Genomic DNA, 19,586 nt, shown 5'->3' with positions numbered 1-19,586 from the left:
CCAAACCACTATTTTCCCCTGGATACAGTGGGTTTCCCAGGGCCCTCTCACCTTTTACCAGGATTTGAAAATATATTAGTAGAAACTGAATGCATACACAGACCCTTATACATTATGCATGATTTTTTCCTATAGGAATGCACTTGCCATTTCTTTTCCCAAGAATATTAAAAAAAATATCACATATCTCTTTAAATAATACAAAACAGGTTGCAAGCGAGCCAGTAGATCACCAACTCCATCTTTCAGAAACCAAATAGCTAGCAATCTATGTATCTAAAATACCTGGAAAGAACATACATCAAAATGTTAACACTTGTTATCTTTGGGTAGTGACATCTTATTTTCTAAATCTTATTCCTTTTTTAGTGGTTTTTATTTTTTTTACATTTTCTACAATAAACATATATTTCTTTAGTAATCGTTCCACCCCACACAATAAATATACAATTCCATTTCACATTTGTGTAACAAACAGGAATAACATTATACAAATGAACATGTCACTCTCATCTGAACTGTTGATATAATTAGGAAATGAGTTTTTCCCCTTGTCTTCGTAATAATTCCCCCAATGTATTGTTTCTATAGTTGTGCAGTCAGAGCCTGCTATAATCCCAGTGGATCACTATCCCTGGTGCATAAAACAAAACAAAACACGCACAAGACCTGAGATCTTTGGATCTCAGCTGTGACTGGAGACAGAGGAGCAGCAGCACCCTCGGCGGTAACACACTTTTGCATGGATGTACAGGTAAACCTCGCCTGAGATTTGTCCGGGATCCTCCGATCATCGCTGGACGCTCCCGTTGCCTAGTAACGAGAATCATCTCCCCGGGACAACACCGCCTTCTTCTAGACCCCTCCCCCTTCTTCCTCCCACCTCTCGGGCAGAAACGGGGGGGCGGGAGGGGAGGAGAGCCGGGTCCTCCAGCCACTCAGAGGCCCCCACCGCCGGCCCGCGAACGATGATTGGAGGGGCGTGTGGGCGGTGCTTGGAAGGGCCCGCCACGCCGGGGAGGGACGTCAGCGCGTCGACGCGGGGGTTTTCTCCGGTCGGCCCGCTACCCAGCTCGGGTCTGCGAATCTGCGCCTCTTCCTCCGCCGCCCCGGCCGGGAGCGCAGTCGTCGGCTCGCGGGCCGGCGCGATCAGACCGGCTTCTGCTCGGACTGGCCGCCGCCCTCACCCCCCTCCCGCCCTCTCCTCCGAGGCTCTCCGCGCCGAGGCTTTTCGTAGTGAAGGCGGTTCGGGACGCGGCCCGGGGCCACCAGGGGCCCATCCCCGCGCCAGGCTCGGATGGGAGGCGGAGTGAGGAGCCTGGGATGCTGAGGCTGATGGCCAATTGCTGCAGCTGGTTCAAGCGGCGGCAGGAGCCCGTCAGGTAGGCTGGGCCGCTGGCCCGCGCCTTCCCGGGGACCGGGAGCGGGGGGAGCCGCCCCCTCTCCAGCCGGGCGAGCCCGTCCCAGGCCGCGGGGATGCTTTCGCTCCCGGTTTGATTGGTCCCCGGAGGGAAGGACAGAAGGACGCCGCCTTCTCGTCGAGCTGCGTTTAAGGCTTCAGCAAGAGCGCTTGTTGTTGTTATAATTTAAATGGGTTCAAAACACATTAAGAGTTGTGGATTTTGTACACGTGTGTATCAATCCTCTGAAGTTTTTGTAATGAGGATTTTCGTTTTTTAAGTAGAGAAGCATGGCATATTGTTTTCATAACGTTCACACACCCCTTTCCAACAGTCACACACGTTTTGTTTGAGGACGTGGGCTTGAAATCTGGCTCCACTACTTCATAATTACAGTGTATGACTTTACAGGCTTTTGGCCCCACCTTTCTCTTATATTTAATGAGGGGTGATAACATCTGTGCCTCAGGGGTGTTGTATTAAATGCGAGTAACTGATGGAAAGGGTTTTCTTAACTGTAGGGTCGCCTCAATTTTCATATGAAATCTAGTTAATCCTTTTCACTGAAAGAGTCTAATTCTTAACTTTTTATTTTGAAATTCCAGATATATTAATATTCATTGCCCGATACTAGATATTCATCCACTTCTCAACAAGTATTTGTTGAGAAAATATTATGTGCCAGAGGCACTGTACTAGGCAGGAGTCAGTGAAAATGATGTGTTTTTTTTAAATTGAGGGGCTCAACCTATAAAGAAAGCTTAAGTTTGTTACTCTTTATAAAAAATAACGACTTCTTACAGTTATACTTTGGAATTAGGCCAAGGGTAAATTGTAGTAAATTTTTTTTAAAACTTTTTAAAAAATATATATTTTATTGATTTTTTACAAAGAGGAAGGGAGATGGATAGAGAGTTAGAAACATCCATGAGAAACACCAATCAGCTGCCTCCTGCACACCCCCTACAGAGGATGTGCCCACAACCAAGGTACATGCCCTTGACCGGAATCGAACCTGGGACCCTTGAGTCCGCAGGCCGACGCTCTATCCACTGAGCCAAACTGGTCAGGGCTTGTGTTTTTGTTTTTGTTTTTTTTTATTGCTTAAAGTATTACAAAGAGTATTACATATGTCTCCTTTTTTTCCCCCCCTGCCCTTGACAATCCCCTGGCTTCCCCCTACCCCCCAGTGTCTTGTGTCCATTGGTTATGCTTATATGCATGCATACAAGTCCTTCGGTTGATCTCTTACCCACCCCCCTCCTGCCCTCCCACCCTCCCCGGCCTTCCTGCTGTAGTTTGACAGTCTGTTCGAGGCAGCAATGCCTCTGTATCTATTTTTGTTCATAAGTTTATAATGGTCTTTATTATCCAGAAATGAGTGAGATCATGTGATATTTTTCCTTCATTGACTGGCTTATTTCACTGAGCATAATGCTCTCCAGTTCCATCCATGCTGTTGCAAATGGTAAGAGTTCCTTCTTTTTTACAGCAGCATAGTATTCCATCGTGTAGATGTACCACAGTTTTCTAATCCATTCATCTACAGATGGGCACTTAGGCTGTTTCCAGATCTTAGCTATGGTGAATTGTGCTGCTATGAACATAGGGTTTAACCTCCAACATTTATAGGGAACTCATACAACTCAACAAAAGGAAGATAATCCAATAAAAAAATGGGCAAAGGACCTAAATAGACACCTTTTAAAAGAGGACATTCAGAAAGCCAAAAGACATATGAAAACATGCTCAAAGTTGCTAATCATCCGAGAGATGCAAATCAAAACAACAATGAGGTACCATGTCACACTTGTCAGAATGGCTATCATCAACAAATCCACAAACGACAAGTGCTGGAGAGGATGTGGAGAAAAAGGAACACTCGTGCACTGCTGGTGGGAATGCAGACTGGTGCAGCCACTATGGAAGACAGTATGGAGTTTCCTCAAAAAACTGAAAATGGAACTCCCATTTGACCCAGTGATCCCACTTCTAGGAATATATCCCAAGAAACCAGAAACACCAGTCAGAAAGGATATGTGTGTTTTTTTTTTAATTAACATTTCAAGCATAGTGTTTGCAGTAAGGATGAGCTATCCTTTAAAGAGTAAATCTGAAAAGCTATACTTGTATATTATAAGGAAAAAGTGTATGTCTACATTTGGAAAAGAAATGTGCTCTAAACAAAACTTTTAAAATTATTCCCTTTTAATTGGATTTGAATGTTTTAAATATAAGTAATATTGATAGAGTCAAAGATGTGTTTTGGTGTATAGATTTGTTCTAATCATCTTATGTGCTGATAACAGAATCTCTACTGAGATTTGAGGACCACTCATAATAAATGGTCTCTCTTCTTTTTTTCCCCCGTATTTCTGCTTTTTAAAAATGTATTTTGTTTTTAGAAGAGGGCACAATACCATGTCTTCTTTTAACTAAGACATCCAAAAAGCTTGCACTTCAAAGGAGTTTTCAGTTTAATTCATCATTCTTTGTGTTTGCTTCTCTTAGCAGGTATAGTGTAACATCGGGGTAAATTGTTTAAAGAAAAGATAGAGTTCAGAGAAAGGAGAATGTATCTTTGTCTAAGTAGCATCTAGATCTGTGTTGTCCAGTAGAGTAGTGACTTGCTGCATGTGGCAGTTGAGCATTTGAAATGTGGCTAGTCCTAATAGAGATGCAGAAATATATAATATAATACAAAGTGGATTTAGAAGATTTATTATGCAAAAAGTAAAATAAGTAAATATCTTATGTCTTTTTTTTTCAGTGTGATTACATGTTGAAATAACTTTTGCATGTACAGGATTAAATGAATTATAGTAAAATAATTGCACCTTTTATTTTCACTTTTAAAATGCAGTTACTAGAAAATTTAAACTTACATATATGGTTTACAGCAGGGGTCCTCAAACTACGGCCCGCAGGCCACATACAAGTACAAATATTGTATTTGTTCCGGTTTTGTTTTTTTACTTCAAAATAAGATTTGTGCAGTGTGCATAGGAATTCGTTCATAGTTTTTTTTTTAAACTATAGTCCGGCCCTCCAACGGCACGAGGGACAGTGAACAGGCCCCCTATTTAAAAAGTTTGAGGACCCCTGGTTTACAGTGTAATTCTATGGGAACTCCCTGATCTACATGGCCTAATGTAGAGGCATAGGTAAATACTAGTATCTCTCATTGTTGGATAGAGTTAACACCCAAAGGAATTAAAAACAAGTTAGATTACACCTATCTTTTAAGTATCATTGTTCAATGCCTACTTCATAATAGCGCCTAAATAAATATTTGCAAAATATTGTATGTATTTTGATCACTCCTTAGCAATAATCATCTTAATGTAAATAATATTGGCATATGTAGTTGCAGTTACTGGAATAAATGAGAGGTGAGCAAACTGATTTAAAGTATATATCAAATTTTTGCTTTTATGAGCTACTGTTTTGTATTTTGAAGGTTTTTTGCTATGCTGCTCCTTATTGCGTTTTCTTTTCATGTTCATATTTTATGGAGCTATGTTTACAGATGTGAGATGTAAGAGAAGATGATGTTTATTAATACATTATGTTTTGAGGTTACTTTGCTGACTTACCTAATATATCCAGCACTTTTTGGGTTTACCCACCTGTCCTCACTTAGCTGCTTTCCCAGGGAGACATTATTGTAGAAAACTACAATAATTAGGGATTAGATGCAGTATTCAGTACCTGTGATAAGGACAAGGTAGGAGTCAGAGATCAATTGTTAAGGCAGCAGTCTAGGTCAGGAGTGAGGACCAGGATGCCAGATAATTCAGGAACAATAGGCATGCTATTGTTAACCAACAGTCAGAATCTGAACTAGGCTTTCAATCTATGTAAATTAGTTTTGAATAGACTAATAGCTAGACCCATAGTTATATAAGTGTCGTGCTCCTATAGAAGCAGTGCAATATAGTGTTGGGTTTTTATTTTTATTTATTTTTTAGGATATATTTTTATTGATTTTTAGAGAGAGATAGAAACATTGATGAGAGAGAAACATCATCGATCAGCTGCCTCCTGCATGCCCCACACTGGTGATCGAGCCCGCAACCTGAGCATGTGCCTTGACTGGGAATCAAACTGGTGACCTTGGTTAATGGGTTGATGCTCAACCACTGAGTCACAACAGCCAGGCAGTGTGGGTTTTAAAAAAAATAACTTTTATTTTGAGACCACAATATAGTGGTCAGAGCTAAGAAATTAACTTTGATACAATGCTATTAACTAAATTACAGACTTTATTCTGAGTTTACCAGTTTTAACACCTAATGCCCTTTTTTTAATCAGAGATCTATCCCAGGATTCCATATTGCTTTGCCATGTCTCTTTAGTCTCCCTCAATCTGTAGTAGTTCCTCAGTCTTTCCTTGTCTTTTATAACCTTGAGACTTTGAAGAGTATTTGTTAGTTGTTTTGTAGAACCCCCACTTCAATGTGTTTGGTGTTGTGATTTGGTAAAGGTGTTGTTGCATTAGTTGGGCAGAGGGATACCACAAAGGTGAGGTATCCTTCTCAGTATATTACATCCAGGAGTGTGTGATGTTGATATGTCTTGTTACTGGTGGTGTTAACCTAGTCCTAGATCACTTGGAATGGTGGTGTCAGCCCAGTTTCTCAGTATAGTGTTTTGAGTCAAACAGATTCAAGTTTGAATCCTAGGAGTTTTGGCCATTTTTTTTATGTGTCAAGTGTGGATAATTTCTGTCATGCAGCATTTTGAGAAAGAAAATTTACCCAAGTACTTGATGCTTTGCACATAGTATTTACTTAGTAAATATCACCTATGATCCTAGGAGACAAGTGCTAATTAGTAAATTACCCTCCTCGATTCATTTTATACTTATCATTTTCTGTGTTAGTGGAGGAAGGGTCCATTTTCTTTTCCCAGGCTAATTCTTATGCCTGTGTTCTTTATTTCATTTCTTCCCACTTCCTGGTGAACTTCAGTTGTTCAGCATTTGGCTAGAGATCAATGATAGGACTTCTGGGATGCAAGAATCAATCTAAACTTTTATCCCAAAATTGATTATTCAGTTTTATTATCCAAACTAAATAAGTCTTTCTGTTTTTCCCTCAGAGCTTTGCTTCTATTTCTTCTTTAGTACGTAAACATGTTCAAGCTCCTCTTACTGTGGTTATAGAACAGGAAGAGTTTGTTCACTCGGCTCTAGCAAAGCCAAACACTAGACCCTGAGAAGTGCAGTGGAGAAAGACCAATTTATTGATGAATGGCACCATCCAGGAGAATGGGAAGCGAATGCTCAGAAGCTGGAACTCCTCTGTGGCGTGTAGGTTACAGATTATATAGGGCAAAATCTCAAGACATGGTGGATTAAGGGTTTGGGTTGAGCTGGGAGTTGATTGGTTGGAGGTGGAGTAAGGGTAGTGAATCATCTCTTCAGGTCGTGAGGACAGCTCTGCGGTCTTTTCCAGTGTCTCTCTGTCTGGTCTCATGGGAAAATAGCCAGTGGTGGTTCCACCTTAGGGCTCAGGAACTGAAACCTAACTTGGGTCAAGATGTTGTGGTTAGCCCGCCAGAGGTCCAGATGTTGTGACCATTTGTCAGGTCTAGGCTACAGTCTTCTGCCTTGGGGTTGCTGATTATGTGGGGGAAAGCGTGGGTGTCTGAGGGGTATATATAGAGATAGGTATGATTTCTAGAACTAGGATTTAAAACTAAATTTAATTAAAGTCATAAAGTCCCTCAGCTTCCTTACCTAAAAAAAACAAAGCAAACTAAATGTTTCTTTTTGCTGCTGTAGCAAATTATATTAACTTAGTGATTTCAAGCAGCACAAATTTATTATCCCATAGTTTTGACTCCAGAAGCCTAAAATTGGTCAGCAGAGTTGCATACCTTCTGGAGGGTCTATGAGAGAATCTTTTTTTCTTTGTCTTTTCCACCAAAGGAAGAGGCTGTCTGCTATTTGGCCCATGCCCCTCCCTCTATCTTCAAAGCCAACAGCATAGCATGTTCTCCTCTGATCTTCTTTCTCTCCCTTACAGGGAACCTTGTGATTTCCTGGATACTCAAAGATATACTCCTCCTCCAAGAACCTTAATCATTTTGGCAAAATTCTTTTGCCATGTATGGTAACATATTCACAAGTTCCAGGGATTAGGTTGTGGACATGTTTGGGGAACCATTATTCTGTGTCTACCATATTAAATAACCCTCTTTCCCTTCAGTTACTAACTACCCTTTCTCTTTCCCTTCACCCCAAACTCAACAGTTGGCAATGGCTTACAGGCACTTTCTCAACCAGCTCCCTCCCCTCTCATATATTCCTTAACATCTTTCATTAGAAGACTTCTGCCTAGACCAAGCATGTCAAACTCGAGGCCCACAATGAATATTTTTGCAGCCCAGCCAATATAACGGTATGTACGAAATCTATAATAATAAAAGTGTAATATGCAAACCCACCGAACGGCTGAACAGCAGAACGACTGTCTGGATGACCTTCCAGACGAAGCCAGGGATGCAAGGGCGGGAGAGGCAGCTGGGGCTGTGAAGGCCTACTCTTGCACGAATTTCGTGCATTGGGCCTCTCTATATATAAAAGCCTAATATGCAAAATGTCCCCTTGGGAGTTCAATTGCTCACTATGATGTGCGCTGACCACCAGGGGGCAGCGTGGAATGAAGGGAGGCCCCGGCTGGCAGCCGCTAGGGACCCTACCCATGCATGAATTTCGTGCACTGGGCCTCTAGTGTTTTAATAAAAATTTTGTAACTTAACTTTTACAATATCCTTTATACATCATCCTATCTAATAATAGACAAGCATGGTAATTAACCGTACCTCCGAAACGCTTCCCATTGGCTAATTAGGACGATATGCAAATTAACTGCCAATCAAGATAGCGGCAGGCAGCCAGGCAGCTGAAGTGAACAGGAGGCTTGCTTGCTCCAGTGAAGGAGGAAGCCAAGGTTCCCTGCCTGCCGCTGCTGGGCTCTGAGCTTGCACTCTAAGCAACTATGTTGCAATTATAGAAGCTAAACAAACCCCATGCTTTCAGCCAGCTGGCTGAGCTGGAGTTGCAACAGTGTTTCAATTATAGAAGCCAAACAAACCCAGATACCTGCTTTCAGCAGCTGAGGTCTCAGAGCTGGAGCTGAGCCTCAGAGCTAAAGCCAGCTCTCAGCTCCAGTGACAGCCATAGAAGGTAAATAAATCCCAGAATAAAAAAAATAAAGTAAAAAAGGAGAGGTTGGGAGCTTCAGTCAACCGCCAGCCTGAAAGTGGCCCTCAGCCCCTCACTCAGAATGGCCAGGCACCCCAGTGGGGACCCCCACCCTGAAGGGGGTGTGACCAGCTGCAAACAGCCATCATCCCCTCATCCAGGCTGGCCAGGCACCCAAGTGGGACCCCCACCCTGATCCAGGACACCTTTCAGGGCAAACCAGCCGGCCCCCACCCGTGCACCAGGCCTCTATCCTATATAGTAAAAGGGTAATATGCCTCCCAGCACTGGGATCAGCAGAGCAGCGAGGCCTCCCAGCACTGGGATCAGCGGAGCAGCGAGGCCTCACTGCCCCAGTGTCAAGCGGAGCTGCGAGGCCTCCCAGCACTGGGATCAGTGGAGCCGCAAGGCCTCCTGGCCCCTGGAGCAGTGTGACAGGGGGCAGCGCCCAAACCCCCTGATCGTTCTGTGGCTCTGTGTGTGACTGGGGGTGGGGCCACAACCTCCCTATCCGCCCTGCTCTGTTCATGACAGGGGAAGACGCCCCAACCCCCCGATCGGCCCTGCTCTGTGCCTGATAGGGGGGAGCTCCCCAACCCCCTGATCGGCCCTGCTCTGTGTGTGACAGGGTGTGGCACCCCAACCCCCCCATGGGCCCTGCTCTGTGTGTGATGGGGTGGAGCTGCAACCTCCCCTTCGGCCCTGCCTTGAGTGTGACGGGGGCGTGCCCCAACCCCCTGATCGGCTCTGCTCTGTGGGTGACAGGGGGTGGTGCCCCAACTCCCCTATCGGCCCTACTCTGTGCATGACACGGGGGAGCTCCCCAATCCCCTGATTGGCCCTGCTCTGTGCGTGACGGGGCAGCGCCCCAACCCCCTGATCGGCCCTGCTCTGTTCGTGACGGGGTGGTGCCACAACCTCCCCATCGACCCTGCCTTGAGTGTGACAGGGGGCGGCGCCCCAACCCCCAATTGGCCCTACACTGAGTGTGACTGGGGGTGACATCGCAACCTCCTGATCCACCCTGCTCTGTGCATGACGGGGGCGGCGCCTGAACTCCCCAATCGGCCCTGCTCTGAGCCCGACCAGGGGCTGCACCTAGGGATTGGGCCTGCCCTCTACCACCCGGGAGCGGGTCTAAGCCAGCAGGTAGTTATCTCCCAAGAGGTCCTGGACTGTGAGAGGGCACAAGTGGGGCTGAGGGACACCTCCCCCCCGCCGGTGCACAAATTTTTGTGCACCGGGCCTCTAGTTATTAATAACAAACTATGTTTGCTAATAACTGATTACTGTAATTGTGTTGCATTCATTTCCCTTATGTGCAGGCGCACCATTTCTCTTCACTAATACTAGCAGTGAATATTTTAGCAGCCAACTGGCAAGTCATTAGTCTTGTACTGACTTGTTTGGTGTGCACAATAGGAAATATTTCGCTTTTTGAGAACAAGAAAAATAGGTTTATTTGCATTATGCTTATTAATTTGTGCAGTTATTCAGTGTCTGGTAAGTTAATGTTCAAGAAAAAATATCAGTTTTTATTAAAATGTTCCATTATTTTATGTTAATGATTACTCGTTTATTTCAGCCCTTTGTATTCAGTATGTCTCTATCAAAATAAACCTATTTTTCTAAGAAATTGAAGCTTTTGTTTTTTTGCGACCCACATAAACTTAAACCTTATATATTTGGCCCATGTTAGCCTTTGAGTTTGACATGCTTGACAGAGACCCTTCAATTCAGTTGTTTGTACTATATTAGATGCAGCCTGGTTATTATATCCAATGAATTATTTTCAATCTCTTGGCATCATCAACACTAATAAAAGATAAAAATGGTAATTGGTGTACGAGCTACCCTTTTCATTGGCTAATCAGGGCTATATGCAAATTAACTGCCAACTATGATTGGCAGTTAACTGCCAACAAGATGGTGGTTAATTTGCATATGTAGGCACAATGCAGGGAGGCGAAAGGGAAAGCAGGAAGAAGCCCCCTGCCACTGACAGTGATCGGAAACCCAGGGGGGAGCTAAGAGCCTTTGCCCTGCCCCCCAGCCATGATCGGAGAATCAGGTGCCTTTGCTGCCCTGGCCAGTGATAGCAGGAAGTAGGGGTGGAGCCAGCGATGGGAGCAGGGCACAGTCGAAGCTGGCAGTCCCGGGAGCTAGGGGTCCCTTGCCTGGGCCTAAAGCGAAGCCCATGATCGTGGGGCCGCTGCAGCTGCGGGTCCCCGCTGCCCGGGCCGGACGCCTCAACCAGAGGCGTCAGGCCTGGGCAAGGGGCCGATCCTGTGATTGGAGGGTGATGGGGGTCAACGCCTGAGGGCTCCCAGTATGTGAGAGGGGGCAGGCTGGGCTGAGGGACACTCCCCCCCCACACACACCCAGTGCACAAATTTCGTGCACCGGGCCCCTAGTCTATACTAATAAAAGGGTAATATGCTAATTAGACCGGGTCGACCAGCCATCTTCAGGACATCTGACTTCCTTCCGGACAGGGCTGTGATGGTGGGGGCCAAGTCAGAGGCAGTTAGGAGTGATCAAGCCTGTGGAGGCGAGACCAGGTTGGCAGGGGAGAGCAATTGGGGGTGTGATCAGGCTGGCAGGGGAGGGCAGTTGGGAGCAAGATCAGCCAGCAGGGGAGGGCGGTTAGGGACAACCAGGCAGGCAGAGGCAGCTGGGGGCAAGACGAGGTTGGCAGGGGAGAGCAATTGGGGGTGAGATCAGGCAGGCAGGCAGAGGCAGTTAGGGGCGATCAGGCAGGCAGGTGAGCAGTTAAGAGCCAGCGGTCCCAGATTGCGAGAGGGATGTCCGACTGCAGGGATTGGGCCTAAATTGGCAGTCGTACATCCCCTAAGGGGTCCCTGGCAGCAGGTGCTAGTACTGGGTGGGATCGCTGTGTGCGGGAGCAAAGAATTTTTAGTAATCACCAGAGGCTTGCCCTTATGACAGCCACCAGCGCCCCATCTTGGTCTGGTGCCCCCACTCATCTACTCCACCATCCCACCACGGCTGATGCCCGCCACGTTCCACATTCTGTCGCCTGCTGCCGACACCTGCCATGTTCCGCGCGCCTCTTGGTGGTCAGTCCACGTCATAGTGACTGGTTGTTTGGTTATTCCACAGTTCAGTATATTTGCATATTAGGGTGTCTATATATATATATATATATATATACATATATATATATATATATATGTATGTATGTATATGTATATATATATTCATATTCCAAAGGTTAAAGCAAAGAGGGAATCTTAAAAGCAGCAAGAGAAAAGCAGTTAGTTACCTATAAGGAAGTGCCCATATGACTGTCAGCTGATTTCTCAACAGAAACTTTGCAAGCCAGAAGGGAGTGGAAAGAAAGATTCAAAGTGATCAATAGCAAGAACCTACGGCCACTCTACCCAGCAAAGCTATAATTTAGAATTGAAGGTGAGATATAGAGCTTCACAGACAAGAAAAAACTAAAGGAGTTCATCAACACTAAATCAGTATTACATGAAATATTGAAGGGTATTCTTCAAGAAGAAGAGGAAAAGAAGGAAAAGAAAAAACATGAACAATAAAATGGCAATAAATACATATCCATCAATGATTTAATCTAAAAATCAAAATAAATAAGGAATCTAATAAACAAAATAAACTGATGAATAAAATAGATCCAAAGGCATGGAAACATGGAACAGACTGATGAATCTCAGAGGGCAGGGGATGTGGGGGAGAAGAAGTTAACCAAAGAACATATGTACATATGCATTAACTATGAACACAAAAATTTAGGAAGACCTGGGCCAGGGTGGGAACTTGCTGGAAGTGGGTATTACATTTGTAATACTCTCAACAATAAGTATTTAAATTTAAAAATCACAACTCCCTTTTTAAAATTCTCTGATTTTTCCCCCCTGAATTTTTAAATCTTTGCTTTTCTGCCTTTTTCCTTTTCTGTGTCTACTTGCCAGTTAGCCTTTCTTCATCTGACTCCCCAAGATTGCCCCAGGGTTTGTCTTCAGCTATTTTCTTCTACATATTCTCTCTTTGTGGTCAATCTCACCTAATATTGGGACTTCATCTACCACCTCAATATTCACTCCCAAGTACAAGTTTCCAGCACAAAGACTCATCTACCACTTGAAGACATACATATCCAGTTCACAGAACCCTCAATCCCACCACATCCAAATTGCGCTTAAGTCTCTGATTTCCATGACAAATTGCTTGTGTCTTTCTGTTACCCAAATCAGAGGCCAAGAGTAATCCTGGACACCCTTTTGTTTTATTCTCTTAAATCATCAAAATCCTTTGATTTCTACCTGTTTTTTTAACCACTTAATTATCTTGCACTCTTTTCAGCTTTGCCATACCCAATGCTCTATCCATTATTCCATTCTCTCCCAGATTTTTTTTAAAATATATTTTTTATTGATTTCAGATAGGAAGGGAGAGGGAGAGAGAGAAACATCAATGATGAGAGAGAATCATTGATTGGCTGCCTCCTTGCACACCCCACACTGTGGATCAAGCCTTCAGCCAGGGCATGTGCCCTGACCAGGAATTGAATTGTGACCTCCTGGTTCATAGGTTGATGCTCAACCACTGAGCTACACCTGCTGGGCTCTCCCATTTCTTTGACAGACTTTCCACTATCCCCTTTTGATTAATCCTCCACACTGCTGTCAGTGGTCTTTTGTAGTATACAATGGATTTTAAGTCTTCAAAATCTTTCCTAATTGCCTTACGAATAGCATCTAATCTTATTACTTACAAGTTATTCATGATTTGTCCTGAACTGGCTAAGTCAGGGGTCCTCAAACTACAGCCCGTGGGCCACATGCAAATACAAATATTGTATTTGTTCCCGTTTTGTTTTTTTACTTCAAAATAAGATATGTGTAGTGTGGATAGGAATTTCTTCATAGTTTTTTTTTAAACTATAGTCCAGCCCTCCAATGGTCTGAGGGACAGTGAACTGGCCCCCTGTTTAAAAAGTTTGAGGACCCCTGGGCTAACTGGACTCTTCATAAGCCATTCTTTCTCCTGTTGTCATGCCAAATTTGGGATACTTAAGTTCTCTAGTTCCTCCTTTCCTCCACATGCCTTTTCTTCTTTGGCTCTTCCTTATCATGCTTCAAATCTGAGCTGGGAGATTATTTTTTTCAGGAAACTGTCTTTGAATTCCAGCTACATTCTTCACACTTTCATTGTATTTGCCTAGCACCTTGTATTTGTCTCAATTTAATCATTTATTGTAGTGAAATGTTTAATCTTTTATATCTTGTAGACAGGAACTATTGTTATTTTTCAAACATTTAAAAATAATTTGTTTATTGCTATTTAAAAATGTATGTTTATTGGAGAACATTAAAGGCTCAGTTAAGCTAAAAGTGATACATTTAAGTTACCCACTAGCTCATGCCTCTAGAGATTACCATTTTTAGTATTTTAAGTGCAGAATTTCTTACATGTAAATTTTAAAACAACAATGAAGTAATAGTGCTGTTTCATAGCTTTTTATTTTTTATTTTTGCTTTAATGTATAATTCATATCTTTTTGCATCCTTACGTATTTTTTTCAACATCGTTTTTAATAGCAGCAGAGTAGTGTGTTGCATACATTCATTAAAGTGTGTTTAATCATTCCTATCCTATCTAATAATAGACAAACATGGTAATTGACCGTACCTTTGCTACACTTCACATTGGCTAATCAGCGAGATATGCAAATTAACCACCAACAAAGATGACGGTTAATTTGCATACGTAGGTGCGAAGCAGTGGAGTGAAGACTGAAGGCGGCTCCGGCCGGAGCAGCGAAGGCTTGAAGGCAGCTCCAGCCGGAGCAGCGAAGACTGAAGGCGGCTCTGGCCGGAGCGAAGGCCTGGGTCCCAGGTGCCGGAGGAAAACCGGTGCCAGCAGCCAGGGGAAGGGAAGGCCTATTACACGAATCTTTTCATGCAACAGGCCTCTAGTTATTATATATTTAGAATGTTTAAAATATTTCACTATTTACCAACAATGCTTTGGGGAGCATTTTTATATAAATATCTTTGAAAATTCTAGATCAAATAATATGAAAAAGTTTAAGGCATTTTATATATATTGTTAAATTGCTCTTCAGAAAAGCTTTTTTTTTTTTTAAACTAATTTCTACTCCTACTAGCAGTGTTTAAGAGTGCCTTTTTTCCCCTTAAAAAGTAGGAGTTGTTTTGTTAAAGGAAAACACTATTTAGTTTTAGTTTTTTCTTTTTAAAAAAATGTATATTTTTATTGATTTCAGAGAGGAATGGAGAGGGGGAGAGAGATAGAAATATCAGTGATGAAAGAGAATCATCAATCAGCTGCCTTTTGCAGGTCCCCTACTGGGGACCGAGCCTGCAACCTGGGCATGTGCCCTGATCCAGAATCGAAATGTGACCTCCAGGTTCATAGGTTGAAGCTCAACCACTGAGCCACGCTGGCCGGGCAGTTTTTATTTTCATGTTTACTGATAAGATTAAACATTTTTCCTTGGACATTTGTATTGTCTAGGGAATTTCCCAATGATTCTCGTTGATGTTTTTCTATTTGGGCAGCTGCATTCATTTTCTTACTGAATTTTCTTAAAAAAAGATTTTGTTTATTGCAGGAACTGTTTCTCTGTAGTATATGTTGAATATATTTTTCTTCTATTATGGTTTTAAATTTTTTGGTTTTTGTGAATCACACAATTTTAAAATATTTTATTCAAATATATCATTCTTTCAGTGTAAAATTAGGAAGTTCATTACTACTCCAAGATTATATTCACTTATACTTTCTTCTAGTACACTTATGTTTTAACTTTTAACATTTAGATCTCTATTCAGATTTATTTTGTGTATCGGGAGCAGTCTTCATCTTGGGCTCAACACAAGGTCTGTTAAACCATGCTGCTCAGTAAATATCTGGACCAGTAAATATCTGTAAGCAGGTCTTCATCCTTACATATTATCACCTACCTACTCTGAACTCCTATTTTTATATTAAGTAGCATCTAGTTGATGAAATAGTGCATATAAAGTAGGATAGAATATTCAACAGTTGAAAGATGATCTTCAAGATTTTTATCAGGAATTGGTAGCAGGATTTTGGGAGGGATTTAATTTTACCTGGGTCTTGAAGAAATCTGTGCCCCCTAAGCTTACTAAGAGCATGATTTCAGGAATGGCCCCCTTATGAGAAGCAGAAAATTTAAGTGAATTCACAGTAATTTAAGTGAAAGAATGTTTAGAGCAAGAATTTTATCTAATACTAGAGGCCCAATGCACGAAACTTGTGCAAGGGGCTCAGCCCTTGCAGCCCTGGCATCGTCTGGACAATTGTCTGGACAGTTGTTCTGCTTGTGTGGTCTAATTAGCATATTAGCTCTTTATTATATAGGATTATAATATAAAAATAATAAGAGTATTTTTACCATCATTTAAACAAAAAGAGAAGTATAGTAAGTACTCATGTGCTTATCACCCAAGTTTTAAGAATATTTACCTTTGCTCATGACATGTCATTTTTTTTTTCCTAAAGAAAAGGCAATAAATCCTTGAAGTTCCCTGCACTATATTCATCTCCTACCATTCCTCCCCACAGTTACTCACTCCCTGGAATTACTAGTTACTTGTCCACCTGTGTTTTTGATGTCATATTTCAGACAAGCAAAGCTTTCCTTCAAATTTCTAAGTAAATTGCTGTTCACTGTGACCAAGTCTGAAGGAAGAGCCTCAGATGTCACAGTAAGCAGTGTGCATTGACCAGTGTGGTGTCTGGGAAACATACAGTGATATGCAATGTCATCCTTGCTGTGAATTTTTCTTCAGTGGGGGAACAGTTAGCACTCTAATAGCCATCTTTCTTGTTGTAAATAAATATAACTGTAAATCTATACCATTTCTAGAAATAGCAGAGTTCCTAAGTTTTTAAATTAAGCTGTACATACAGATTAGCATGGATTATCTGATGTGTTGTATGCAGAACTGGAATATCCTACATTTCTTTTTATCCCCCAACAGCTTCTTGTTTATTCAGGGTAAGAATTTTAGAATTTCAGGGTATGTTAGGACCTAGAGATATCCTGATTCTATCCCTTTATATTTTAGAAATCAACTAACTGACACTAAAAATTTCACTTGGCCAAGATTTAAAAGCATATGATCCCAGGTTTGATCCTCTTACTACTTATTAGTACTCCATGAGTTCAGATAGTGTTTTTGGTGTGCTATTGTCCTGGGCTGTACTATCTGAATTAAAATCTCAGAAAGTCATACACTTGCACAATAAAATCACATCATAATTTTTTTCATTGTGTCATTTTCTTTGTGGTAGGGTTTTTTTTTTCATTCTCTTAACTATCTGTTATAAAACTGTTTCCAAATCCCTTTCCATGTATGTGTTTATTACTTGTAAATTTAGAATCTGCTCCATTAGTTTTAAATATTTTAGGTAATACATATCAGTTTTGATGTCTCAAATTTTGTTTTTTAATGAAATATTTTATTTTGATTTGTATAATATTTTTTAGAAATAGCTTTTATGTAATGACCTCCTTTGAAGTATTGTCTTCCTTAGATTTGTAGATGTTCAAATGATTGCAGTAATGTCATTCAGAAAATATTCAAATTCAAGTGTTTTCTGAGTCTAAGTTAAAACTCCAATATTATGTTGCTTATATTTCTGGTATGCTACGTTGTACATTTTTATATAAAAAGAGACCATGAGTTAAAATATATAAAACAGGCCTTTACTCTCTTAATCCCTACTTTCCTTTTTTTTACTGGAAGTTATTTCAGTTTTAAAAACATTTTTAACTGTTAATTGAAATAAACACTGTTAATTATTACCTCGAAACCATGAGCATGTAAACTTTTTCAGAAAACCTTAGTCGGTTTGATGTTAGAAGATATCTGATTTTAATTACATCCTTTAATACTGAACTTTTACCTTGAGGTAAAGAGTTTTATAAATTGTATATTTACCTTTTTGCTTAATGTTATATACTTTAATTTTGCTTAATTTTTACTCAGCAAATGGGGGAATGACATGTTATATTTATGTTTTTTCATTCAGTAAGGATGCCTCACACATTTGATCCTGGGGCTACAGAGTTGATGAAGAGAGATTTTAGTAGAGGAGACTGTATGATAAGTTGCACGACAAAGTTAGGATCTATTTACTGTGGTCACACAGATGGTCAGGAAGGACTGGGAGAATTCCTGGTCTTATAGGCCTGCTGGGGAGTGGCAGAAGAAGAGTCTACAGAGTTTGGTCTTGATTCTGTTTAAGGACTTTAAGCAGAAAAATACTATGACTTGATTTTCATCAACATCATGGGTAGCTTTTATTAACAGCATGCAATTTATGACTTTAGTTAATTTACCTATAACTAGGTAATATACCTATTACATCCAGAAACTAGATTATGATTCTGATAGGCCTAAATGTGGGGAAAAAATTATAAATTGTCTTGATGGAAATGAGGCAGACTACCTGGATACCTGATGTACTAGTAGATCTATGTGTATATCTAATCTAATAAAAGAGAAACATACAAATTGACCGCACCTCCTCTACGCCCCCAAGCCACGCCCACCAGCCAGTCAGAGCGACTATATACAAATTAACCCAATCAAGATGGCAGCTGGCAGCCACAGAGCTGGAGCAAGCAAGGAGGCTTGGTTGCCCCAATGATGGAGGAAGCCAAGCTTCCCACCTGCCCTGGCCGGCTGCGACCTCCGCTAAAGGCAACAAAGTTTCAATTATAGGAGATAAATCCCAGATACCTGCTTTCAGCCAGCCTCCACTGGGAGCTTGGGTGGCTGGGGGCCATGGCCAGCCTGCAAACAGCCATCAGCCCCTCACCCAGGATGGCCACACCCTCATTGGGTGAGGGTCCCCGCTGGGGGGCTTGGGCAGCCTGCAAACAGCCATCAGCCCCTCACCCAGGTTGGCCAGGCACCCCAGCAGGACCCCCCTCCCTGAAGGGGGTGTGGCCAGTCTGAAAACGGCCCTTAGCCCCTCACCCAGGCTGGCCAGGAACCCCAGCAGGACCCTCACCCTGATCTGGGACACCCTTTAGGGCAAACCAGCCAGCCCTCACCCATGCACCAGGCCTCTATCCTATATAATAAAAGGATAATATGCAAATTGACCCTAACGGCAGAACGACTGAGAATGACTGGTCACTATGACACACACTGACCACCAGGGGGCAGATGCTCAATGCAGGAGCTGCCCCCTGGTGATCAGTGCACTCCCACTGCGGGAGCTCTGCTCAGGCACAAGCCAGGCTGATAGCTGCCAGTACAGCGGTGGTGGTGGAAGCCTCTCCCGCCTCCTCAGCAGCGTTAAGGATGTCTGACTGCAGCTTAGGCCTGCTCCCCACTGGCAAGTGGACATCCCCCAAGGGCTCCCGGGCTGCCAGAGGGATGTCTGACTGCCAGTTTAGGCCCAGTCCCCAGGGAGCTGGCCTAAGCCAGCAGGTGGACATCCCCTTAGGGGTCCCAGACTGCAAGAGCGCACAGGCCAGGCTGAGGGACCCTCCAAGTGCACAAATTTTTGTGTACTGGGCCTCTAGTATATATATGAATGTGAGTAAGTCTTATGGTTCAAGTTATCAAAATGGTTCAAGTTATCCTTTAAAATAATAATAATTATTGTTTTTACAAACCATTGTATTTAAACTTCACATGGAAACTGCTGTTGACTAACTTCTTATTATCACTGTAACTGATACTGGATCTGGTGAGTTGGAATTCTTCCCAGGGTCGTGTCTCATGGAATCGAGAAATGAAGCCATAGACCAGAGGAATTCAAGCAAGGCAGGAGTTTATTACAGGCAAACACAGACTCCCCACTCAGGGAGGGAACCCAAATGGTTTGCCACCAAAGCATTCTGCTCTTCTCCTTATATCTGCTAAAGGCACGCTCTTTGTCTGTCTGTGCTGCTCTGTGATTGGTTCCTGGCCTTT

General features: G+C 42.5%; 1 protein-coding gene across 1 annotated transcript in view; it reads left to right on the top strand.

Annotated features, from left to right (window-relative positions):
- The first annotated feature begins 983 nt into the window (after nucleotides 1–983).
- The window catches only part of ARL13B (ADP ribosylation factor like GTPase 13B), an 87,096-nt gene continuing 68,493 nt past the window's right edge, over nucleotides 984–19,586 (top strand). The window contains exon 1 of the mRNA XM_059688049.1: nucleotides 984–1,382. Within this exon, the coding sequence (XP_059544032.1) occupies nucleotides 1,324–1,382 (59 nt within the window). The 5' untranslated portion in view covers nucleotides 984–1,323. The remainder of the gene's footprint in view (nucleotides 1,383–19,586) is intronic.

Source organism: Myotis daubentonii, chromosome 3, assembly GCF_963259705.1.
Source record: "Myotis daubentonii chromosome 3, mMyoDau2.1, whole genome shotgun sequence".
In the NCBI taxonomy this organism is placed as follows: Eukaryota; Metazoa; Chordata; class Mammalia; order Chiroptera; family Vespertilionidae; genus Myotis; species Myotis daubentonii.
This window is presented reverse-complemented; position numbering and strand designations above follow the sequence as displayed.